The 24,750-nt window shown below is 42.4% G+C and overlaps 2 protein-coding genes across 2 annotated transcripts; both read right to left on the reverse strand.

Moving 5' to 3' along the window:
* Nucleotides 1-819: 819 nt before the first annotated feature.
* BMS1 (BMS1 ribosome biogenesis factor) lies at nt 820-19,935 on the reverse strand. Its single transcript, XM_010221732.2, has 22 exons — nt 19,754-19,935; nt 19,492-19,682; nt 18,641-18,720; nt 17,779-17,967; nt 17,182-17,324; nt 16,045-16,166; nt 15,275-15,471; nt 14,415-14,554; nt 13,085-13,893; nt 12,384-12,485; nt 11,828-11,985; nt 11,236-11,317; nt 10,244-10,320; nt 9,012-9,194; nt 6,552-6,740; nt 5,781-5,961; nt 5,145-5,203; nt 4,309-4,431; nt 3,250-3,397; nt 2,426-2,601; nt 1,867-2,028; nt 820-1,089 (listed from the first exon to the last, which is right to left on the reverse strand). The coding sequence occupies exons 1-22, from the start codon at nt 19,927-19,929 to the stop codon at nt 853-855; spliced, it is 3,924 nt and encodes a 1,307-aa protein (XP_010220034.2). The 5' UTR covers nt 19,930-19,935; the 3' UTR covers nt 820-852.
* Nucleotides 19,936-23,285: 3,350 nt separating this feature from the next.
* Nucleotides 23,286-24,435, reverse strand: LOC148594444 (uncharacterized). The gene is made up of 2 exons (XM_088526473.1): nt 24,187-24,435; nt 23,286-24,095 (listed from the first exon to the last, which is right to left on the reverse strand). Exons 1-2 carry the CDS (start codon nt 24,433-24,435, stop codon nt 23,286-23,288), a joined length of 1,059 nt encoding a protein of 352 aa, XP_088382599.1.
* Nucleotides 24,436-24,750: the final 315 nt, after the last annotated feature.

Raw genomic sequence — 24,750 nt, forward strand, 5'->3', positions numbered from 1 at the left:
ACAAGATTGAAACCTTCTACTGCCCCTTGTCTCCATTCCTGTGAAGGAAGTTTAATATAATACCATTAAAACGAGCGGTCAGACATGGCAAGATATTCGCCAAGGAAGTAACTTACCTCATTGAGGCACGGCTCACAGAAAGTCACCTCGGGGTTGGCACACTCAGAAAGTTGTGACACTGCTTGCCCAAAAAGCTGTGGCCACTGAGGGCGCCCCCAGGCTGCTTCTGTACCACGTGACAGAGATACAACAGCCCTTGGTAGATTCATCTGAGATACAGGGGGCACAAGTAACACTCTGGAGATGCTTTCGTGCAGGACAAGTGATCTAGACCAGGAGAGACTTCCTGGTGACAGCCAGCAGTGCAGAGCTAGGAAGTGCAGAACTCCTGCCCAGTAATAGCTCAACTCGATGCCTTTCAAGGGAAGAGCTGCCAAGGGCAAAATTAAAACAAGGGCTCACAGTGCCACTAAACCAGTAGCACCATCTCATTCAGGGGAGCTCCTTTTCCATGGAGGTCCACTGAAATGAGGCCAAAGCACTTACAGTATTCCATCACTGACATGAAAATACTTTATTAGCTGGACAGGGTGTGCAGTATGGATAGAAATATATGGAAATACAAAGTACTCTGGAATACTGCTTAAAAAAACCCACACAATTCCGCAGTTCTACATCTTATTTATATACATTTCCAAAAGTATTCAAGAGTTCCAATAAGGTCATCTGTTTTGTTTTCTTCTCTTAAAAGCAAGTTTAATGCAGTCCAAGGCCTTTTTGTTTCTTCAACAGAAAGTTGCATAACTCCCCCCGTTTTCTTTTCTATCATTTGGCCCAAAATCTGAAGCAAGCTTACATACTCTTGTCTCCCTCACTAGATCCTTTCAAGCTTGACTTCTGCCTCTTTTTCTCTCGCTGTCCCAACATTCGATATATTTTTTTCTTAGCCTCCTTTTGCCTCTTTAATTTCTGTTCCTCCTCCTTCTGCTTAACTTTGAGATATTCCTTAAGCTGCTGCCGATGTTTTACTTTGGCCTTCTTCATCTTGTAGTTATTCACTGTACTCAATGCAGTGATCAAGGCAGATATCTAAAAGAGAAAAAAAAAGTATCAATACACAAGCAGTTCATTTTTTGGTGAGCAAAAATACTTTAGCTTCACTAAAGACAAATACAATTAATGAGAGATTCAGGGCAAGTCCCTGATTATTTTTGCACCTGTTTCCCAATTTCTAATGTGATTTTAACTTGCTGGTAAGTTAATTAAAGGCTTATTTTGGGGAACTCTGATTTTTGTTAGATTTTATTTGAAAGGGTCTGCCTAACTGCCACCATAAGACACATACCTTCTCAGAAAAACTGAAGTGAGGTTTGGCTCCTCTTGCCTTTGCAAGCTCTTTACAATTCTTAGCTTTTAAAGTAGGTTACTTGCTTCAAGTCTTCTCTTTGTTAATAATGAATAGCAATGACAAGACAAATGAAGGACTACAGCTGTTAATTTAAGTCACCTGCACTGCAAGAGCATTGCACCCAACTGAAGTGCCTTGAAAATGTCATGACAAGGACAACAGTCACATTTAGGTTCCAGATGACCTAGTAGCTTAATATATAACCACTCCAGGCCAACACATATGGGCATATATTCCATAGATGCGGAATGACACTTCCACAAATATTGGAGGCAATTTTTCCACTTGGAATTATTCCACTAAGTTATTTTTCCACGCGTATATAAACACGTGTATAGAAGCAGCACAATCACGTGGTTTTTCTAACCAAAAAAAAAAAAAACCAACCACATTACAAATGGTCCAAGTAATGAATTTTCTGTTGGAGAGTGCTTGTTTCCAGAATAAGTGATCCTTACCCTTCTCTCGTGAGGCTCCCTGATAACAGCTGGTCTCCACTGGTCTCTTGGAGTCTTGCCCTTCTTCTCAAGATTCTTAGGCTTGTTCTTAAAAGGCAGCGCTTTCTGCAGTGCTTTGGGGATGTGCAGCTTATTGAAATGCCTTTTCTCCCTCACTATAGGCTAAAAGAATGAACATAAAACATAAGAATCACAATTTTCAAAAGCTTTCATTTTATTTTCCACCTTTCAGAAACAGTTCTCCAAGATCTTTTACACTTGGCTGTGGATGGTATGTTCACCTCAGTTTTACTATGACAGAAGTCTCAGCATGCTTTTAGAGGAGACTTCTGCTGCACAGATTACTTTATAAACCCTCACTGACCCACAATACTTGTCTTTCCTGGCACAGGACAGGAAGGAAACAGTAGAAAGCCTGCGCTCTGAGGATAAAAATACAAAACCACATATGCCTATGCAATGAACATCTGCTCACACTGCTCGCAATTTGCACAGGTCTAAGATAAATTAGATATATATGTATATTTTAAACAAGTGATCACAAACATAGCAAATATACCTTATAGAGAGAATCTTTATTTTGTTTCAGTTTGATGCCTCGTTCTTGCCTCAGCTGGCCTGTAGTCTTCATTCCTCTCCAACTATCCTTCTCACCTGCTGGCTGCAGCAAGGATGTTACCGGGTTATAAAATGCTGGGATAGAAACAGGATACCAAGTCCTCACAAAGACAATATCTGAAAGGAAAGAAAACACGTCACTTGCTTCGAAAGCACAGTTCAGCACTTCTGCAGCCTAAACAACAATCAATCTGTGCAGATTAGATAAATAACACCTAGACCACACGTCAGTATTTCACTTACACTTCAGAGGGCATGATCCTTATCGAACCCCAAACCGGCTCAACCTCGCACAGAAGTCATGTAACTATTTACACACCTGGATACTGTGAGACCCCATATATAGTGTCATAAACAGTACATAAGTCTGCAGACAAGGCAGCTGGACCCTGTGCTTATCCATTGTTCCTAGTCAGCTGAAGAACCAGCACAACAGTTCATCAACATACCTGTGCCCATCCTATTGGCTGATGAAAGCAATTTGTCTGTGTTCTGCCTAGTTTTATAACATAACTTGATATTATTTTGCACTATCCATAACTGCAATATCCTTAGGGGAAAGGAGGAAAAAAAAAAAAAAAAAAAAAAAAAAAGATCCACATAATCAAACAAGTTTTCCTGAACACAGCTATACTGGGCAACTACAATAATTCACCACACCCCCTGCCACATGTCAAGTAAGAAGAAAAATTTTTTGTATTTATCACAAAAAATGTCCTCCTAGCACCAGTCCCACTAAATACTTACATAAACAGCACAACTTACCACTCATAAGCAACTTGTCTTCAAATGTTGCTCTAAAAGCACCTGCTGGAGCTCGGAGGGCCTTTTTGATCTGTCCCCTGATACCACTTACAGTACGAATTGCTGCACCTTCAAATTTAGCCACTTCCAATTGGGAGTTAAACATTCCCTGAAAGTGAGAATTACATACCACTATTCACCATGGTAAATCCATCTTTTTGGCCTATGTAGGCCACAAAAGTGTAAGTTATACCCCTCTGCCATATCTTGTGAGGTAACTGGAAGAACAGAATGTTGTCTTTACACCAAACATGCTGATCATACCAAAACCTACTGACTTGTTAAAGATTAGTTAATAAAAGTATTTGAGTCATGCCAAAGACATGTCTTTTTAACCTTAACAGTATATAAATATATCTTTGTCTATAAAATTGAACATATTTGGGAGAATCTGTTCAGTCTACTTTTGAAGTATTTTGCTGTATCTTAAGATATATCTTAAAGTTAAATAAGCTTCCCAGGACTTAAGCTTACAAGTACCATGTACTTCACTTTCTGACCTTTGCTTTATGAACAGGTCAGAAAACCCTCTGCATGTGCTTAACACGAACATTTCAGTACCTGGCTGATTCGGGTGACAGTACTTAGTTGCTTAGTGCCCCTATTCCAGGGTAACTTAACCTCTTCCTCAGCCAGAAAGCCTGATTAAGGGCAGCTAACAACTCACTCCTGCAACACTTCTGCCCCAACACTTCATTATCTCAGCTGTGCAGTCCTAAGCACTGCTGGAAGTCACCAATGATCCCATGGTTCAATAGCCAGGATCAAACTACCCAGATGACACTGGGCCTGGAGATTGTTCCAGCACGTGCCTAGTAAATAATTTATATTTATTGACTGATGGCCAGTACCTTTAAAAACTGCACTGAACAGTGCTCAAAACACACAAACAGCTACTGAGATCCAGAAGTGCAATGACTACAGGGAACTTCTGCCTCAAGGAAGCCAAATAAGCAGAGTCCAAATTTCTTTCTTGTTAGCATTGATACTTACGGTTTTACAGTATACCAACTTACTTACCTTAATAAATGAAGTGTTCTTAAAAATTTTGAATGGAAAGCCAGTCAACTTTAACTTCTTTACTATAGTTATGGATTTGTCTAAATCAAGCACAACTCCTGTGGCAGCTATCCGGAAATCAGGCTGAAACACACAGCAGAGGCAACAGTTAACCGAGAAGCAAACTAGGAGCCCTTTCATGTGCTTGACTGTGCTCTTCTGGAAACCATCTTACACAGGCAGAACATCTCTAAGCAAACCAGGGCTTTGTGCGCTGCTCCAAGTCACTAGGGCCTTAGTGATGTGTAATGAAAATAGCCTTCTAGTACACCTAACAGGGTAACTATGCAATAGGACTTACACAGGGTGTATTTTAGGGGGGAGATGATGAACACCACTCTGTCATGCTCATTAAAGCACCTTCTGAAGCTTCTGCTATTGCTGTATGTAAGCATCAACCTGTCTCTAGGTAATGTGCAGACAAAGAGCACTTTTGATCAACAGTGTTTAAACATTATTTAAAATAATTCAGATACCCGTAAGATGCAAATCACACTGAGGACAAGCTTGTTAAAAAGAAATATGAATAGCTCATCCTGTGAAAAGAATTTTAAGTTATCTAAATACTTAGTATCTGAAAAATAAGTAGGCATAAAATCTTCCACAGAAAATAGTACAGCAGCATTTGTCATTTTCAGTGTAGATGAAAACCAATACAAAAATTAAGTGTTCCTCTGTTTCCCCATCTCATCACTGTATCTCTTTCCAAAGTTAAAGTTCTCCAACCGCTCGGATCCTACAACAAGCACTGCTGAAATGTACATAAATCGTCTTCCCCAAACCCATATCAGACCTACCGTTGTGCCACTGACAGACTGAACTGCCAAAAATCCAGTGCCCTGAGGAGTAATGGGACCTACAAGAGAATTAAAAAATAAACATAAATAAAAGTGTTTTACTACATAACATCTAACCTCTATTTAAAGGGAGCTTAGTATTCTGAACGAAAATCAGAAAGCTTCCGTGCTGCATGTTCCAACCAGTAAGACCAGAGACAGGTTAAGTAAAGCATTTGACCCATTACCCACCTAAATAGCCTCACTGAAGTTCAAGGAACTATTTGCACAAGAAAAGTTACTCATCTTAGGAACTGTTTGGCAGAGCTTGACCCTGCACACAAGCTCTCTCACAGAGCTAGCAGAATGCTCAGAATTTGATTAGAAGCCAAATAATCCAGCACTGCTTCCCCTTCTCCCTTACAGCAAGGGAGTATATTTCCCTATACTGTTCAGTATTATTTTATGTTCCAAAAAGAAGACAACTTTTTAAAGCTTTTCACTTATCCCAGGAGTTACTAGCTGGTTGTGGGAGTGGATGGGTTGGGATGCAAGGGCTGCTTGTTTGTTCTTTAAGAAATTTCTAATATATTCTCTGAGCTGGAGAATTCTGTAATGATTAAGGGAGAGGCTGGTACCCCCGTGCCCCGCACTCACCCCAGAACGTGGCCCCACAGTGCATGTGCTGCGGCGTGTACTTGAGGAGCCGGTGGCGCCCGTTGTGATCTTCAATGTAGAACATGGGGATGGTCTGAAAGCGCCTCCACCCCAACGAGAGGATTAAAGGGTCACGTGTCTTCAGGATTTTCTTGTACCAGCGGTGCTTCTTCAGGCGCAGCTAATTGAAAGGAAAGATGGACAGTGCTATTACAGGGTAACAATATTATTACTGAAATTCAAGCCTTAATGTTAGAAAAGATCGAAAGCAATTTACAGAAATTAAACTACCAGATTACCAAGAAATTACATTTTTTTTTATTCAGTAAGCTTTGTATCTTAAGACATTTTCATTAACTTTAGACAAGATAAAGCTAGTTAGCATTTCACGTACTTAAAATCGTGTGCGTGCATATGAGTCTATATGATATTTAGAGATATACATGCTAATAACTTTTTCTGTAGTCAATTGTTTTTATACCATGAACTGCAATTACTATTTAAGCTTGTGATTTAGTAACTGTAATAGTTACTAGTCTTGACTGAGATCTCCCTGCAGAATCGGAATATAAATTATAACTTTCTCTTCTAACCATTCAGTGAAGCCTGTAAAAACCCAATGTCTGTGACTGTAGAGATAACTGTGTCAAAAGCAACTTTCCTCTTCAAGACAAAGATGAAGATTTCTCTGTTTTACCATACCCTTAACAATCAGAAAATATAAAGCGACTCCAGCCACGCTGGAACAGACTCACAGCTCTGGCTACTTACCTGCACATATCCAACGTTTCCTTCGCTGTTGCCTAAGCCACCCAGGATAATAGGATAGTGAGGGTCAAAATTCAGGACGAATTCACATGGGACATTGTCAATCTCCAGCCGAACATACATCCCAGGCCGGAAGCCCTCATACTGTACTCTGGTCTCATCGTCTTGATCTTCAAACTCAGCTCGATTAAGCTATGTGACAAAGACACCAAGCCTTTTACAAAATTCAACTATTAACTTGCTCAGAAGGCACCAGTTCTACTTAAAACATGCTAAAGTTTATATCATACTATGGGGAAAAAGTCCAACTGGTTTTGTGTCTTTCCGTCAGAGTAAGATCTCTGCCATCATGAATTTCACCCAATTTAAAATCCCAAGTGGGCCTGTTAGTCCGCTTGAAAGACAGTGCCCTCGAGAAGCAAATGGGACGCCTTTCATAACAGTAGTTTTGGATTTTAAAGACACAATTGTCAAAAGTACCTTTTTGATTTAGGAGCCCAAGTATGCTTTAATGTTTGTGTCCTGCTCTTTAAGATGTTGCCTATGAGAAGGCTGGGCTCCTGTCTTGGCAGCAGCAGCATAAAAGCAGCATAAAAGTATTTCTGTATGTCCTCAATCACCCTCAGAAAGGTCTTTTAAAGCTCTTCTATGCCACATGCATGCAGTTCCTGTGTAAGCATTTAACAAAATTTCCTTGAAATACAATAGAAGTGTTATCTTCTTGTGGTGGCTCCTGATGTTCAGCTATAAAATATGTCAAGATGCCACGTTTATCTAAACCAACTATTTAATGCCTCAGTACTAACATCGAGAAGGAACATGTAACAAACTCATTTTTTTAAGCAGCTTTACAGACTGAGGTCCTTGCTCTTCCCTCCAGCAGCAGAATCACTGTGACTGTTGATACATGTTTCTGAAACAGACATCAAGTGAAAACTGTAAATTGTCTCTTATTCTGCTCCTGGAATCACCTTGTTAGTGTTTGAAGTGTTCTTAGACAGCACATCAGCCATACCAGGGCTCATATGGTCACATATGGCAGAGGTTAACACCACAGAGTAAGAATTAGTTTAATGATTATTTAGGGCAAGTCTTTAAAAGACAATGTGAAATTGTTACTAAAATAAGGTATTGTTCTTCCAACTCAGCTTAAGAAGCCACTTTGAAGCTTACAGGATTTTATCTAAAAAAACAGAGCCTAGAACAAAATCGGCACCTTGGATTCTGCATACCCTTACCCAAGGGCTCCCACCATCCACACAGAGCAGAGGTCATCAATTATTTTTCTCAAAATAACTTGATGGTTTGATGAAAAGGCTGCCTCACTGAACCTCCTTATCCATTTATAACATTGCAAAAGCCACACTAAAAATACCACTGGGAAAATATTTGATTGAAGTTAGTATGAGAAGGATTTGGGCCTTTTTTCAGATAAAAGGGCTCTTTTTCCTCTCCTCAAAAATCCCTAGCTCCCTACAACCTTTTTTCCTAAGCCTACATCATCCGAGTTCCATCATTAAGTAATCAGTGGATAAGTGTAAAAAGCAAACCACCAAAAAGCTCCACAACTCACAAAAAAAAAAAAAAAAACACACTTATTAATAAGGTTTAGAGAACACATCTGTAATAATCTTTTCCGGAATACCACTCTAGCGCAAGGAGCTAGTGACCCACACAACAGTTAACCTGAGTAGGCACAGGCCTGTGCTGCAATGCTCACAGTTTGGCCTTCAGGCCTGTTGTGCTGCAAATACCTGTTTTCCACAGGTTAAACTTAGCTGGCTGCTGGTAGCAAAGGAGCCTGTAGCCAGGTCCCGCTTGGCACTGGCAGTTAGACCACCTGCATGTCCTTGTCTTCATCTGAAAGAGCAGCAACAATTTCTAGGGAAGCATCCTTTTTGTTTGACATTAAAAAGGACAAAGAGAAATGTTTTATACTAAGCAAATCCAGTAGGGACTCAAAAGCCCCAAAGGGGGCTTTCCACAGAAAGGATCTGCACAGCGTGCCACATACTAATTGGGGACTTGGTTGATGCTGGACAACGTGGGGTTCCCAGTATCTGAAGGGCTGAAAGATTATCTACACTAATCCTCTTTCTTCTTATAGCATTAGTGCTAATAAACAGCATTTTAAATGACAGTTTACAAAGTCTGAGTGCCTTTCTTACTGACATCATAAAGAACCAGCACCAACTTGTGCAAAATAAAACCCTGATACGTTCAGCTACTTAAAATGTAGTTAACCAACTATGCGATTTAAATGTAAGCTTTCAACTGTTCATTTTTTTCCCTTTAGTTGCTGCTCTTTTTTTTTTTTCCTCCTTTCCTTTAAAGCTTATACTATTGAACTTCTTGATTTAAAAAAAATTGATAACCATATGTTTCTTTATCAGGTGTTTCCAGGAAAACTGAGTATTTCTGAAGATGTACAGTAAGATAAATTGCAAGACTGACAGTTCATACCTGGGCTTGTCTATGCATTTCTTCTTTAAGATCATCAAAGTATGTGGCATCCCCTTCATCATACTCAGCATCAAACATTTCTTTCAATTTCCGTTTCTTGTCCATGCGTTCCTTTTTCTTTTCTTCCTCCTCAGCTTCTGCTTTGGACATTTTTCCTTCTTTCTCCTCTTGTTCACTTCCAGACTAACAAACAGAAAGTTATCAAACATAAAAAGTGCTCATTAAAAGCAAGTCATTCTTATTAGCAGTTTAATATACTACTAAAAAAAAAAAAAAAGTATTATAGAGCTATAATGCAAGCTGGACTTGCAAAATCTTTCCATTTTCAGAAATAAGTTGTTTACACAAGATCTATCTTCAGCAATAACAAAAGCATTTCATAATCAAATCATTTCCCTTTTGTTTCACTAAAACACTTTGTGATTTAACATCAAAACACACATCAGGGAGCAGACCCTAAAACTTGCCTGTTATCTTAAAACTAAAATAAACACACAAAACAAAAGCGGGAATTTAAAAAATAATCATTCATAGCGTTGATTACTGAGAAGCAGTACTCTGAAAACAGAGGAAGTTGGACCAAGAGCTGCTTACATGCTGTCAGAATTTTATAACCAAATACAAAGGCAAAGTAGTTTGAGATCTTTGAGTTTGTATTGTCAGACAACTACAGCTCTGGTTTTAGAAGATGGTCAAGTCACAGCAAATCCAGCACAAAATGCTTCAGCCAACATCTTTCATGCACACATGAGGAATGACCAGAACAGTGGGACAGTTTTACAGTCAGCTGTTTTTAAAGAGAGCTTTTGCATCTAAAAGCCGAAATGACATAGTACAAACTGTTACGACCACACTTGGTTCTAAAGAATTCCTTCATAACTCCACCTCCTAAAACTCTTGATTAAGTCTGACCTCTACTGTTAAAAAAAGTGAGGTGATTTCTCCTAAATAACTAACCTTGAAGAACAGGTCAAGATTAAAATCACATACAATTCTAGATATTTTCAGGTTCCAAAGTCCTTAATATATACATTATGGTATATACCTTCTCCTCCTCACAGCCTTGTTCCTATTGCACTATTAGTTTATTTTCTTTTGGGTCATGAAGGCTACATATATTACGTAGGATGCCTATCACTTACATATATTAAAAAAGAGTTTTGGATATGTATATGTATGTATGTGCACATACACAAATGAGTTCTCAAGAACAAGCAAAATACAAGTCCTACCTCATCTCCTTCAGCAGCAGGTTTTCCTTTGTGCACGACACCTGTTTCAAGATCTTCAAAGTCCCCATACAGCTCCTCTGCAACAAGCACCCCATGAAAGAACAGACCATTAACCATTCTATTAGTGTTCTCCGCATGGTTTGATATTTTTAGTATTGTATGTATATTTTAAGTAATGCTTAGTAGATTAGCGCAAGACCAGGTTTCTTTCTTTTTTTTTTTCTAACAATTTTAAAAGCAAGTTCTGTCTTCTATATTCTCAGTTGAAAATTCCCAGACAAAATCTGTCTCCAATGGCTTCTCCTTTTCCCTTTCAATATACAACCCTTACTTGTATTTGTGAAATCATAGTATATGTCATTCCAAAACCAAACTAGATCAGATACCACTGCCTCACAAAATTAATTTCACACAACAGCAGCATATAAAGAATTTAGGCAATACTCTTAATAAGACATTAGCAGAGCAATTTAGCATTCAATTACAGCAAACAAGGTAATAACAAATACTTACAAAAATGTTAAACAAGTTTCATAGTATAGAAAAGTATAGATATATTTTTAAAACCATATGTCCATACGCTTCAAGACATCTCCAAAACATCTGAAGAAAGATCTTACTTTTCAGCCAAATGTGAGTGATCTATTATTCTGTTTAAATATTTATTTCTACCCAAATTATCCAAAATTATCAACTCATACATATTACTCAACTATGGCAAATCCAAGTGTTGACTAAAGACTGTTTCTTAATTTACATGGTACTCTCTATTTTTCAGAAAATATATTTTCAAAATGTGCTACCTACATCTTGTTTATACTCATATTCATCCTAACAGTGCTTAGTCGCATTAGTACTTGTATAATACTTGAAAAACAATTTGAAAGGTTTCAATGGAAAACATTTTAAGTACATAACTGAGTCTTACAGTAAGTATTGTCGTTTTTAAACACACTCGCACCCACTATCATTTTAAGAAGTCGTACACATACCATCTTCCTCCAACAATTTTGCAGCATCTTTATCTTCTTCCCATTTTCCTGTAACAAAGCAGTCCCGAATACTGCTCATAACCTGAGGAAACAAAAGTGCCACTGCTTTATACAGTTACAAATCAACACGAACATTTCCTTGGTCACCTTCTCTGTTTAGAGATCATTTGATGCTCTCACATCAAGGCATCATTACCAAGATACAACATGCTTCAGCAGAAGGTAGGAGAGCAAAACCACCTCAATACTTGCCCAGAAGTGTCTTTACCTAGAAAAGAGTTGCCATATCCTATTTTCTACTTACAGTTCCCTACATTTTTACTTTTCAATAAATGAACAGCAAACTGCGAGCTGCCAGATACTAAGTCAAGACAGCCTTGCACTAAATTGACTCTTCTACCTTTATCGCCCTTTAAAAATAAACCTTGGAATCTATTAGCTAATATTTCCAATGAGAAGTGGCCAAAGGTAGGACACCTTAACTGTAATTCACATGGATTTGTTTCAGTGACACTTCTCCATGATAACTGAGTATACTTTATGATGGTCAGGCTACAACCAGAATAGGACTTCAACCATCCGGTGGCATTACCTCTTCTAAATCCCAGTCCTGAGGTTTTTCTATGAGGAACTTGGAGCAGTCGAGAGCATTGGCCTTCTGTTTGGTTTCTTTGTCTGGACGGCTGACACGAAACAAACCTCCCAGCTCATCACCTTCGTTCTCGCTTTCTCGGTCCTCATCCCCAGCAACTAAATTAGATGTACAAAATTATTATTTCACCATAGTACATAGATTACAATCATACATAACCTCTCTTTTGCCTCAAGTTTCAGTTTTTTTTATCAACAAAAATAAGATGCAAACTAAAAATAAATGACTTAAAAGATTTTTCCTCAAACATTTGAGTTTTTTTTTTTTTAAAACAGAAGATTTGAGTAGCAACTCACTAGTGCATCAAAGGACATGAAAATGCTTTTAATTGAAGACAAAAGGGTGTTTTTCAGTTATCGGTGACAAGATCAGCAATCAGGATGTCCTCCAGCCTCCCACTATAATGCAATGGTCAAAGATTTCAATCTATAAACATGACCATGGATAAAAAGCTACCATATACTAGGAGGATAGAAACTTTCTAGCAGATTTGTACCTGTTCCATAAACGAGTTTACGGAGATTGGGGGTTGACTGCTGCTGTCTTAGGAAGACCTGAGCTGCCTTCTGTGTGAGGTCCTCCTTCCACTTAAGTGCACCTGAAAATGGAAAAATTTGCACTCCGCCTCCAAATACAGAAAAGCCTTACAAGTGACACAAGTAACTTTAAGGACATGATCGCAACAGCCACAAAATGTCTAGACACCACCCACAGTTTAGCTGATTCTCATAATGCGTATGTAATAAGAGACTTGACCTTTTCATGATGCAATTTCTGTTAACACATTTTAATAATAGTCCTCCAAAAATTTCTACAGGTAATAGAGAAACCTGATTTGTTTTTACAGACTTGTCCATAAAGCTTTAAAGACATAAGAAATGCACACAGAATCTTAGAATTCATAAAATGAATCCTTCTCACTTCAGCAAAAGCACAAGACCTGTATATTTCACTGTAAATCAAAAGTTTAACAGAGAATAATCCCCGGTTTTCTAACTTGGGGGTTTACACACAATATGCCTCCCCAAAGTTAGTACTGAATTGTACTATATATATTATGCGTGTGTATGTGTATATAGACATACACACGCAAATATACACACATATATATGTATATATAGATACACACACACACACACATTTATAATATCCTTCAATGATTTACCCAACAATAGTAAAAAGTTAGCAATTATCTACCTGCTGTGTCAGCAGAAAAATCTATCTTCTCTTCATATTCCTCTTCCTCCTTCAGAAGATTCTCAACATCATCATCCTCCTCATCTTCTACAGCTTTAAGTTCAGTCTGTTTAACACTACCCATTTTCTTCTCTTGAGTTTGCCGAAATCCTTTTCCGTCCAAAGCATCAACTTCTGATTCACCACGTGATCCTTCATCATCTCCTCCCTCTTCCATGGAAGAGTTTTCAACCTCAGATTCTGATGCCTCTTCTGCTGTGCAATTTCCAGAATCTGTAGTGAGAACGGCTTTTTTCTTCAGATTGTGACATGAGATTTGTGATCTCATTTCTTCATCCTCTCTATTTATTTCATACTGCTCAGATTTAGTTACTCCTTTCCTCACACCTTCAAATTCACTATCTGAACTTTCATTTTCATATGATTCTTGTTCTTCACTATCTTCTCCCTCCATATCACTTTCTTCAGGGGCAGTTTTTCCTTCTCCTTCAGAACTCACCTCAAGATCATCATCACTGTCTGCAAATGCTGGCAACTCATTCACAGCTTCTTCTTTAGTCACCTCTCTTTTTAGGCGTTTGGCACTTCCAACAACCACCTCTTCCCCTAAAATCTCCCTGTCACTTTCTTCTTCAGCATCATCTTCGTCATCACCATCACTTCCATCCTCAGACATTTCTTCTTCTTCTTGGTCATCTTCCTCATCACTTACTGCATCATGATTTTCTTTTTCTTCATCAAATATTGCTTTCCGACGTACTCTTCCAGTCTTCACATCAACTGCTCTCTCTTCTTTTGGCATCACAAACCTGTTTCGCAAAGATCACATTGTGGAAAGAAAAGTAAATGTAAAAGGTACATGTAAAATGTAAAGAACCTTAGTGAAAAAATGCAACCCCACATTAATATTTAAAAATATTTTGGCGAGAGGCAGATCACAGGAGAGATGACTAAGTATATTAAGAAGGCAACATTGTCTTTTATGTGAGAAAAGCCTCTAAGCTGAACGGTGTTCTAAACTATCACCATTAATAACTCCAAGAAACACCATTTTCTGTAGAATGAAAATAGGTATTACAATGAATTTTATGAGGACACTGTCACCCTCCAAAACTGAAGCTTAGAGCTGTATCAGAATAAAATTTTGAGAAGACTTTATTACATTTTTCAACTCTAATAAGCTCAGTTATTCCTTCCTTAAAAAGATATATTTGCAGAGTCTTACAAGAGGAACTGTTAAGCAATAGTAATAACTATGCCCTATTTAGAAATATTTTCCTGAATTAGAGCCTGAAATCAGAGATTTGGGCTAAAAAATCCCAAAACTTACTCTTGTCTTTCTATGTCTTCTGAATCTAATGGCCTGGAGTCCATGAAGAGAGACACCTTACTGGAAGCCATCTTAGCATCAATGGTAGAATGAGTGGAGATGAGGCTCTGAACTAGTTCATGATTCGGTCTCACCTCCTCCTGGAAAACCAAGGTTTTGCTTCTTAGTTCAAACAAACAAATATCTACTGTACAAGTAACAAAATCATTAAACTGTCTAGAAGAGTAGAAATATGCATTAGTAAGAGAAACCTGAAAGCATTTTAAATAAACGTTTTCTCAGAGCAGCAAGGTCTCCCTTCCCCTCTTCACATTTCAAGGAGGCACACAACATTAATCTCAGAAAAATGCAAAGACTGCCTCCCTCACAGTATGCAAGCAAAACCTGGGTAAAAATCAGCAATCATGCATGTTACTGACATAAACATCTCCATTATTTAGCACACCACAGGGGAAAACAGCTGAATTCAATCTTCACGCAAACATGCTCCCCCTGCCCCTTGACAGGACAAAGCCTGTAACTACTCTCCCAAATCCCCTGCTCTGCAAAAAGAGAATGATGATATCCAACAAGGAGGAACCTTATCAGCATTCTGTCAGTGTTTGAAAAGTTTCTGAAATTAAGTACTCACTACTAAATGATTCTTCAGTGCTTTGCACCATATTTTGCAAAGAGATAATGTAAGTATCCCTCCCCTGGAAGCACTATTGGGAGAATAAAATTACCAAACTAAGAAAAATTAAAAATTGCTATGCATCTGTAACTTTTTTATGCAACTTATTTTTAAATACCGTTGTCTCAACTCTGAAGGTGGAAACGCCATTCTGCAAGGGAAGAGATTGAAGTCAGCATTCCCTCACCTCTTCATTCTCATGAGCATGACTTCCACCCAGGTCAATGTAAACAGCATCTTTATCATATACAATACCCCCAACTCCTGACAGAGGGGCATAGACAAGCTTCTCTTTCTCATTTAAAGAGCGCTTCTTCTGCTGCTCAGGCAGGGCACAGGGATCTGGCAGGAAACTCACATCACTCACAGTAAAATCACCTACACCTAGGACGACAGACAAGAGCAGAAATAAGGTTCTGTTTTGATTCTAAAGTTCGTACAATTTATCATAAAGGGACATTGGAACATTGCAGCATTCAGTTGATTCATTAACTGTGAACACTGTAGAGATGCATACACAGTTAACCAGAATTGCAAAGCTTTGAGCTTTTTTCTTGTTTAAGAAACTAGCAGCTCACTTTTCTGAGTGACTAGATTTAATAAAAGTATCTCTAAATTCAAATTTTTAATCATTCATCTGAAATATTAACTGTATTTGCCTTCCACTATTAGGGCTGCCATGTTTTACACTTGAGGCATCTTTTAGCATAAAAATCTTCAAATGCTGCCAATATTAGTGTTGAATGCTGCAGAAAAATTGAAAAATTAAGTGCAGAACTATTTACAGAGGTATAAGGCTTTTACAAGAATCTACACTATTAAAAATAATTTTAAAAGCATAACACAGAAAAGTGAAAAAACAGTTTTAAAGACACACATCAACCCCCAGCAAGAGCAACAACTACACTAAAACTTACTGATCAATACAATCTCTATTTAAAGAAGTTTGCAAGTTACCTGGCATGTGAATTTGGCTTTTGTTTTTCAAGTGTGCTCCTCTCAAGTAGCCATAAAGTGATATCTTCCTGTCACACTTAGGATTAATTCGGACATCTTCTGGGTTTGTCAAATCTTCCATTCTATCCAACATTTAAGAAGATATTAGACTACCAAGCAGTCCTAACACAATCTCCTCAGGCACACAGTTCCTTCTGCTCTATCACAAGAGCAGTGCACTCTACAAAAAGCACTGGCAGGAAGAGGAGAGGGGAAGGCTGGCAGTTTGGATGTGCTCTAGCCATCGGGCCTGCACAAGGTGGGCAGCCAAGGAGGGAAATGCACCCTGCAGACTGTCTGCACTTGACTGGCCTCACAAACAACCTAACTGTAGCAGCTACAGCAACCTAAAAGCAACTATTAGTGGAAGAGTACAAAATACGTTTTCTTCTTTACCCTATGTTTGCTCACAGGACTTTGCACAATGCTTTTATACTTCCCTCTCTCAATTCTTTATATATATATATATATATACACATATATACACACATGCACATATATATATATATGTATATATATACACGTGTGTCTTGAAATAAATGTGTTCTAGATACCTTGAATTCTTTTGCAAGTTTGACTACACACATAAGGCAAGGAAACACAAAGGCAGAGATAATTTTTCAGGTAAACACAAGCGGACTTTTATATCCCAAAAAGAGACCTTGAATCAAACACTATGCAGAGGAATTCAGCAGAAGGAAAATTCCAGGGAGCACAAGAGCTGAGTTCACTGGCTGTTGTTAAAAATACGGTCTAATAATTCTTCTCCACCGAAATTAAATCTCATCATCAACAAGCAGGATCATTTAAAATGGTGGCTTTCTATTTTGTTGCTGTTACCTCTGTACTTCAAAAGAACTTACAATAGCAAAGGTTTGCCTGTATAATCCAAATCAAGCATGAGCAGCCAAAGTTACTGGCATAGCCTGGAAAGGTGAGCCTCCATTTCCTCACAATAATATAGGTATAGAACAAAACATAGTCACAGTATCTCAGATAAAATTAAATAACCACTCACACACAGAGATGAATGGCTCTGATAAACTTCTTTAAACTATGGAGTCATCTAAGCTGAGATGGAGGAAGAAAAGCACATACCTGTCTGCAAGAACATATGGGTGAGACGTTTGCCATGTTAGAGGTCGGAATTTCATAACTGAGATAAAACGCCCTAAATTGTGAATTTCCTGCTTTTGATATTCTCCATGAACCATTCCAGACAGATAAAACAGCTTAGCACCCTGAATACATGAAAAATATGCAAGAACATTAAACATCAACTAAATAACTACAAACCCAAAACACAACAAATGCAATTCTAATGTGTGTATCATAGTTGCATATTGTAGTTACAACTGATCCTAGAAGACTGAAATTAATCAGTTTACCTTAACATGAAAATAGCTCCCGTTAGAAAAAACAATTCACGGCCAAAGCCTCGTACAAAATGTTAACCTGTTTTCCAGACCCAGACGCTGATTCTCCTTGCATAGTACCTGCACGTAACAAGTCCTTTTTTTTTTTTTGCATCATGTTTTTTAGTTTGATAGCATCAGAATTTCCCACTTACTTAAATATTTAAGCATCATATTCTTATATCTTTTTAGTAGAACTGTATTTCCCTACTTGTCATTTGACTTCGATAATACAAAAAAAAAAAAAAGCGCAAAACAACAAGCCTGTCAAATACCATACCGGATATACTTCAGTCCAGAATCTGTGCTTTAACTTCTTCTTTGTCTTCTTTAATTGTTTGTTGTTTTTGAATGTATCAAGGTGCGTAAGAACACCCATGATTTTGGGAAAGCCATGCACCTGACAAATGTTCAGGAATTCAAAAGTTTCCATCTCGAACCCAAAGCTGGCATCGATGAGCATTAAAACCTGAAAGCGGAAGACCATCATTCATGCCAGTAAAAATATGCTGCCCATATGAGCCAATTTCAAATATCAAACTTTTCAAGTCATACATTTAGGCACCAAAATATTGCACGTGAATCTGTTCTTTACTTTCATATAAGCTGGAAAGTTACTTTTTTGTGGAATTAAAATGTGCATCTTGATTGACTTCTGAAACCCTGTTAGCACCCTGTTAGCTTTTAGAACAAGTTTTTGGTTAAAAGCTTGTTTAACAAAAAACATTGAGACTCTACAGTTTGATCACAGTCCTTAATGAAGTCATTTTATCATCCTGACTTTTTTTTAAAAGATCTTCCATTAGAAGTTCTATTAGCAACAAAGTCCACATGCTTGTCTCTTCCTCCACATTCTCCTCCCATTTAACACAAAATGGGCCCCAAAAAAATCAAAGCAAAAAACAAACAAACATAAAACAAAAATAATAATAAAAAGAAACACATTTCGGGGTCTAAGGGTTTCTGAGACTGCTCCAGAAAATTAGGTTTGTTGCAGATTGTGGACTTGTTCCCTCTGAAACAAATGACTTCCCTGCCTCTAACAACAGCAAGTGCAGAAACCAGATATGGATGTAGCCTAGTCAAAAGGTGGTATTTTCAACATAAATTATACTAGAAATCACATGCTATTGCTTACTTACCAAATCAGCAACTTTAGCCAGGTCAATCATTGTGTTGATGTCACATCCACATTCAATAATAGTTAACCTACGCTTTTTACCTGAAAACAGAATTAAGAAAAATCAAAAACTGAGAGCGCTAATCAAGTATTTCACTATTTGATTTTCAGGCCAAAATCCTAAAGTTCCTAAATCCTATCTGGGACAAAGAATTTGTCTGATCACCTCTTCTTTCATGTTTAGCCTCACACTAATACCACTGACTTCATCTTCTCAAACATATTTGTCCCTGTGATACTACCACGAAAAACAGACTCTGTTGTAAAGGCACCTGAATTACTGGAAAGAAAGTTGGTAGCTTGGCTTGATAACTTGAGGTAGCTAACTGCGCTTCCAATAACCACAGGTTCATGTTTCTACTTCTTCAGATTATTAATTAGTAAATTTAGTCTCAGATTCTCGGTAGATTAATCCTTACCAGTACCCCAACTGAAGACATTTTTCCCTTCCCATTTTTTTCCTTCCCATTTGACAGTTGTTCCTTTCAAAAGGATTATTGGTGGATTATTAAAATCTCTGAAGAGTCTACCTGCTCCAAACATGCAGCTGTCTAGGGCCAAGGAAGATTTTTCTTATATACTGCTTCTTTGAGTCTCCTAAGATCTCAGTGACCCACCTAGTATCACACTAGAAAGATACAGAGGAAACAGCCTAGTACAGGTGGAAAGTGGGACTGAAAACCAAAACAAAACACTCATCAAGGGCTTGGGTAGAGAAAAGTAACTAGAAACAGCCAGGTAAGGTAATTCCTGGCCTAAGACCGAGAAGACCCCAAGCATAGCAACTGACAGGACAAAGATCTTGGTTCTCACCTGAAACAATCGTCACAGGTCCCCGGATCTCCACCAGCTTCTGCCTTGTGAAGTTCCTGATGAGGCAGCGGATCAGCGTGCTCTTCCCCACCTTGGGCGGGCCCACCACCACCACCACCACGGGCGGCGGCTCCAGCGGAGTGCGGTCGACTACGGGAATGTGGTGCTTCTTCGTCTTCAGGTCCTGCGTCCTGAGCAACAGATCAATGTAGGCCTGCCGGGCGCTCCCCGCGCCCGCGCGGCCCGGCGGCGCCCCGCGCACCTGTGGAAGGTCCTGGCCATGCGCACGGCGGACTGCACGGCGAAGGCCCGCGGGTTCCTCCTGCGCGCGTCCTCCTCCTCCTGCTGCTGCGCGCCCAGCTGCCGCCGCCGTCGCTTCTTCTCGGCCTTGGGGCCGCTCTGCTTGGCGCGGTGCTTCTTCTTCTCCGCCTCCTCCATGGCGCCGAGCTGCCGGCACAGCGCGGTCACCGCGGGAAGGCCCCGGCGCGCCCGGCACCTCCCCAGGTGCTGGCTCCGCGCGCAGGAAAGGGGCGATCCCGGGAACCCGAGCGCGCAGAGAGGGAAGGGGGGAAGGAGGGAATGGGCAACGCGAGTACCTGAACCGTCACCACCGCACCGCTCCGCACGGACACGCCGCCGCCCGGAAACACCGCCGAGACTTCCGGGGCGGGGCCAGATGCGGGGCGGGGCGTTTGGAAGGGGCGGGGCGGGGCGTTTGGAGGGGGTGGGGCCGCCTGCGGCGCGGGGTGTTTGGAGGGGGCGGGGCCAGCTGGGTCGGTGGCGGTTGGGGGCAGTGACGGTTGGGGGCGGTGGCAGTTGCCGGCCGAGCCCCATGCGTGGCCCAGCGGTGAGGGGGCTGCCGTGGGCGCTGAGGGACGCCGTGTCCCCCGCAAAGCTCGTTGTTCCCCTGAACAACCCCCCGCGGCAGCAGGGCCCGCTTGGAGCATTTTGGCGAGGGGAGAGCAAAGTTTTCTGGAAAAAAAAAAAAAAAACTCTTGTGGAGAGGTGTGAGCTTGTCCCAGGCATCACGCAGGATCTGGGGCTTGGCCTCTATGCACCAGCTACTGCAAACCTGCCTCTGATCCTAGCAATAAGCACAGAAACACATCTGTTAAAAAAAAAAAAAAAGCCAAATTCTGTTTAAAAAAAAAAAACGAAGAACTGGGGGGTCAGACACGACAGTTCTGAGGGATACCAGGGACAGTTCTGAGGGATACACAGGACTGTGTAGGGTTTTTAACGCTCCAAACCCAGACAAAACATCACAGGGTCTTTTCTCAGATGCAAGCCCCCCACCCCACGAGTACCTGCCCAGGCACGCTGGAGTCATTTCAGGTGAAGCAAGAAGTGCTTGTTGATCACAGCCTGTGCTTGTGCCCGGAGGCAAGCCCGCCGGGAGCTATTTATAGGAACAGGCCCTGCTTAACGAAGAGCCCCCATCCCCAGGAGGTCGCTTGCCTTGTGCCAAGGGAGGGCTGGGCCGGGCTGCTAACGAGGTGTGCGGTGACGGATGCCGTGGGGGACGGGGGACGTGGCGGGACTGCGGTGCCTGGGCTTGTCCCCACCGCAGGGGCTATGTGAGGACCTTTCTGGGTCAGGAACACACTTTACTGGCACCAACCAAGTAGGAGAATAACAAGAGGCCAACAAGAAGTTAAGTCAGACTGAATATAAAGCGCTGCATCTAGCTGCTCTGCACAGATTTTCTCATGTGTGGCATGTGCTGGATGGGTCTGTGCAAAGCAACATGTAAGAAGCTAAATGCTGTTCCTTACGGAAGGGCTCTGTGCTGTGCAGTATGTAGCTCCCTGAGGGGGAGTGATGTTTCATGGACTTGCTTATGAGAAGTACCCATTTCAGCACCAGAAAAGCAAGCTTGATAATACGGGAAATCTCTTCCCTAGGCAGTGAGAAGGATTGGAAAGCGCCACATTACTGCAGCAGCCGGCAGTGACAGATTAGTGTGCAGTGCTCCATCCAGCTCCCCTGGTGTTGGCCTCCGTGAGGGTCTCTCCAGGCAAAGAACAAGGGAACAGCAGGATGTGTGGCACACGACCAGGCAGTGACCTCCCAAGTACCTACCCGCAGAGCACCATTAGGAAAGGGCAAGCCCTGGGATAAGCAGGGAGATGTGTCCACAAGACCCAGTGCTGCCTCCCAGCTGCCCCCCACTCCTCACTCGCTTAGTGGGAGGGCTTTGGATTTCTCTTCAGCTCACTCAAACCATCCTCAAAGTAAGGCAGTCATTGCTGCTACACACTCCCCAACACCATTTTGTCAGTTTTCTTTCTCATGTGTACAATTGTTGCTCTTCGTGCCTGGGAGCAAATCTCGCCTCTCATTAAATGGATTTTAATGAGGAGAGGGTATATACATATATATGTCAATCATAATACACAGCTTTAAAGCATTGACTAAAATTTACTAAACACCTTGTTACAGCTCTTCATTATCAAACAGAAAAACTGTGGCAGGAAAGTTGAGTGATTTATTTCCAGACACAGCTAAAAATTACTGACAAAACGGCAAGCAATGCTCTTGGCTTTGTACTTGCACATGTACATCAACAGACAGCTTCTTCAGAAAGACACCAGTTTTATTAATAAAAAATAATGGTATTTAAATTTAATTTTGTTTACAGAACAAAAAGCAGCATAGTAATCATCTTAAGAGTATACATCTTAAAAATAAAGGCACACAAAGTAATCCTGAGATACATTTTGAGCACAAGGAAGGATTTGCATAGTCTTCAACACGGTACCCCCGGTATTGCTTTAATACACAGTCACGACAGCCCTCCAGATCTATACATCCATTGCCCGTCCTTCCATTGGCTTCGTTAGAGCGCTGTATGACCCAGACAGCCAGATGTCTTGAGAAGTCTGAAACTAGCCCCAACGTCCAAGTGCAAGGACAGGAATCAATTACATGTTTTTGCAAGGCCAATTCGGCAAGTTCACTGTCACACACAGGTAGAGGACCTCCTTCTAGTAAACAACTTGTTCGGAGGGTTTCCTATTATATTAACACTATTCCTTTAAAATATTAACAATCCAAAAAAAAATTAAAAAGATATACAAAAAAAACACAAAATACTGCCTTTTAGAAGGCTACATAATTGGTCATTTTTAAATAAAAACACTATACATTAAATATCCAGGAAAAGACCATCAGTGCCCTTAATCAGGTGCAGACCTAAACCACTAACACACCTCGTGACCCTTCCCCTTCTACCACCTCGTGACCCTTCCCCTTCTACTACCTCAGGTGCTTTCCCCATGTCCATATCCCTTTCATGTTACGCCTTCTCCACCAAAAGCTGCAAATACAACATCTGTTTCCTACCAAGTTCTTAAGTTACAGTGTTTTCTGACCAGACTGGGCACAGAAAACCGGTACAGTAGGGCCACGAAGCCCACTCTGTAGAGGGGAGCCTCCTGGCAGAAGGAATCCAGCCCAGCTTGAACATTAAGCTTGAACATTTGCTCTTGAAATGTCTGTGAGCAGGCAGAGGTGTTCGCGCACGTCCGTGTGTGGGCACCAGTGATCGGATGCATGCAATACCACATGCAGCTTGGGGGCAATTCTGGTAGCACTGGGAAAGGGCAGGGGGGAACGACACACACAGAGCAGGCTATGCGCTTGCAACGTGTGTTTTCTTCCTTCCCTTCCCAGCACGCAAATGTCACAGCAAGGACTCCACACTTAGACATGCAGAACCTCGAGCTGCTGGGATGCCAATCGAGCAAAACCCCTTGAGCCTTCATCAGGCCAACAGACTCACTGTCGCCGCTTCACGCCTGACCCAAATGATAGGTTGAACTGTGGCCGTCAAAAGCGAAAAGGTAACTTTTGGGACCACCTTGCTGTGCATTTTGCTCATTCTCAAACACAGAATCTAAACCCGTGCCCCAAATCTCGTTTCTCATGCCCAGCCAATAAGGGTCATAGTCATTTACCGCCTCCAGCAGCTGCTGCCCGAGCAGCGGGGCCTGAGGAGAAACTATCTCCTGGTATTTCCCCTCATGTTTTGCCAGCGCCAAAGGGGGACTAGCATCATGAGCTACCACCAGAGCTGGGCTGTGCCTCACCGCCTCAGGCTCAAGCTTCACATTAGGCTCTCCATAATCTGAAGCAAAGCCCTTAGCCACAGGAGAGGTGTCTGACACGAAACACAAATAGTTCTCATCCCCCGGAGCTTGATTAGCACCTAAGCAGTTTAAGACGGGCCTCCTACACGCGTTCTCCTTCGCTGCCAGGTACTGCTGATCGTCCACGTAGAGCTGGAGCCCGTCCGCGTAGCAGCCTTCGGGCAGGGCTCTCCTGGGGCACGGCGGCTGCGGCGCGGGCTGCTGGGCGCCGTGCGGGGCGCTGCCCGCGCCGCAGCCCCAGCCGCAGCCCCAGCCCCAGCCGGGGCTCTGCGCCCGCGTGTTCTCCGGGCCCGCGAGGCGCGGCCCCAGCGCGGTGCCCGGCGGCTGCCGGCCCGCGGGGAGGCCGGGCCCGAGGCCCCGCGCCCGCTGCTTCCCGCACGCCGCCCGCCCGTACGGGGAGGCCTCGCTGCGCTTGTGGTTGAGCTGCCGCGCGCGCCGGTTCTGGAACCAAACCTGCAAGAGCGAGCAGCGCGTGAGCGCGCCGAGCGCCGCCGGCCCGTCCCCACCCGCCCTGTCCCGACCCGCCCCGCCCCGCCGCACGGACCTGAATCCGGGCCTCGGGGATGTCGGTGAGGCCCGCGAGGCGCTCCCGCACGGCGATGCCCGGGTACGGGTCCTCCTCGAAGGTGCTCACGAGCAGCTCGAGCTGCGCCTTGCTGAACGTGGTGCGCTTCCGCCGCCCGCCCTCCCGCACCGCCCCGCGCCGCGACGCGCCCGGCCCCTGGCCCGGCCCGGGCGGCGGCGTCGAGGCTCCGGGGGCGGCGGGGCTGCGCGGGCAGCCGGCGGGCTCCATGCGGCGGCTCTGCGGGCGCCTCTGCGGCCGCCGCCGCCTTATGAGGCCTCGGCGGCGGCGGCGACCCCCACCCGCGGTGCCGGGCCGGGCGGTGACTCAGCGGGGCCGCCACCTCCATTGTGTCCCGGCCCCAGGGCGCGCCCGCCCGCGGGCACCTCGCGGCCCTGTCCCCGCTCCCCGCGCGCCCCTCACCCGCGGGGCGGCCCCAGGAGCCCAGGCTGGGGCGCGTGGACATCCCGCCCTCGCAAAGGGGCTCCCCGCATCAGCCCTTCTGTCGAAGGGGAGCCGTCCCGGCCCTTAGCCGGGAAGCGATTC

This window comes from Tinamus guttatus, unplaced genomic scaffold (genome assembly GCF_059628265.1).
Source record: "Tinamus guttatus ecotype Peru unplaced genomic scaffold, ASM5962826v1 Tinamus_guttatus_pri_ptg000246l, whole genome shotgun sequence".
Classification (NCBI taxonomy): domain Eukaryota; kingdom Metazoa; phylum Chordata; class Aves; order Tinamiformes; family Tinamidae; genus Tinamus; species Tinamus guttatus.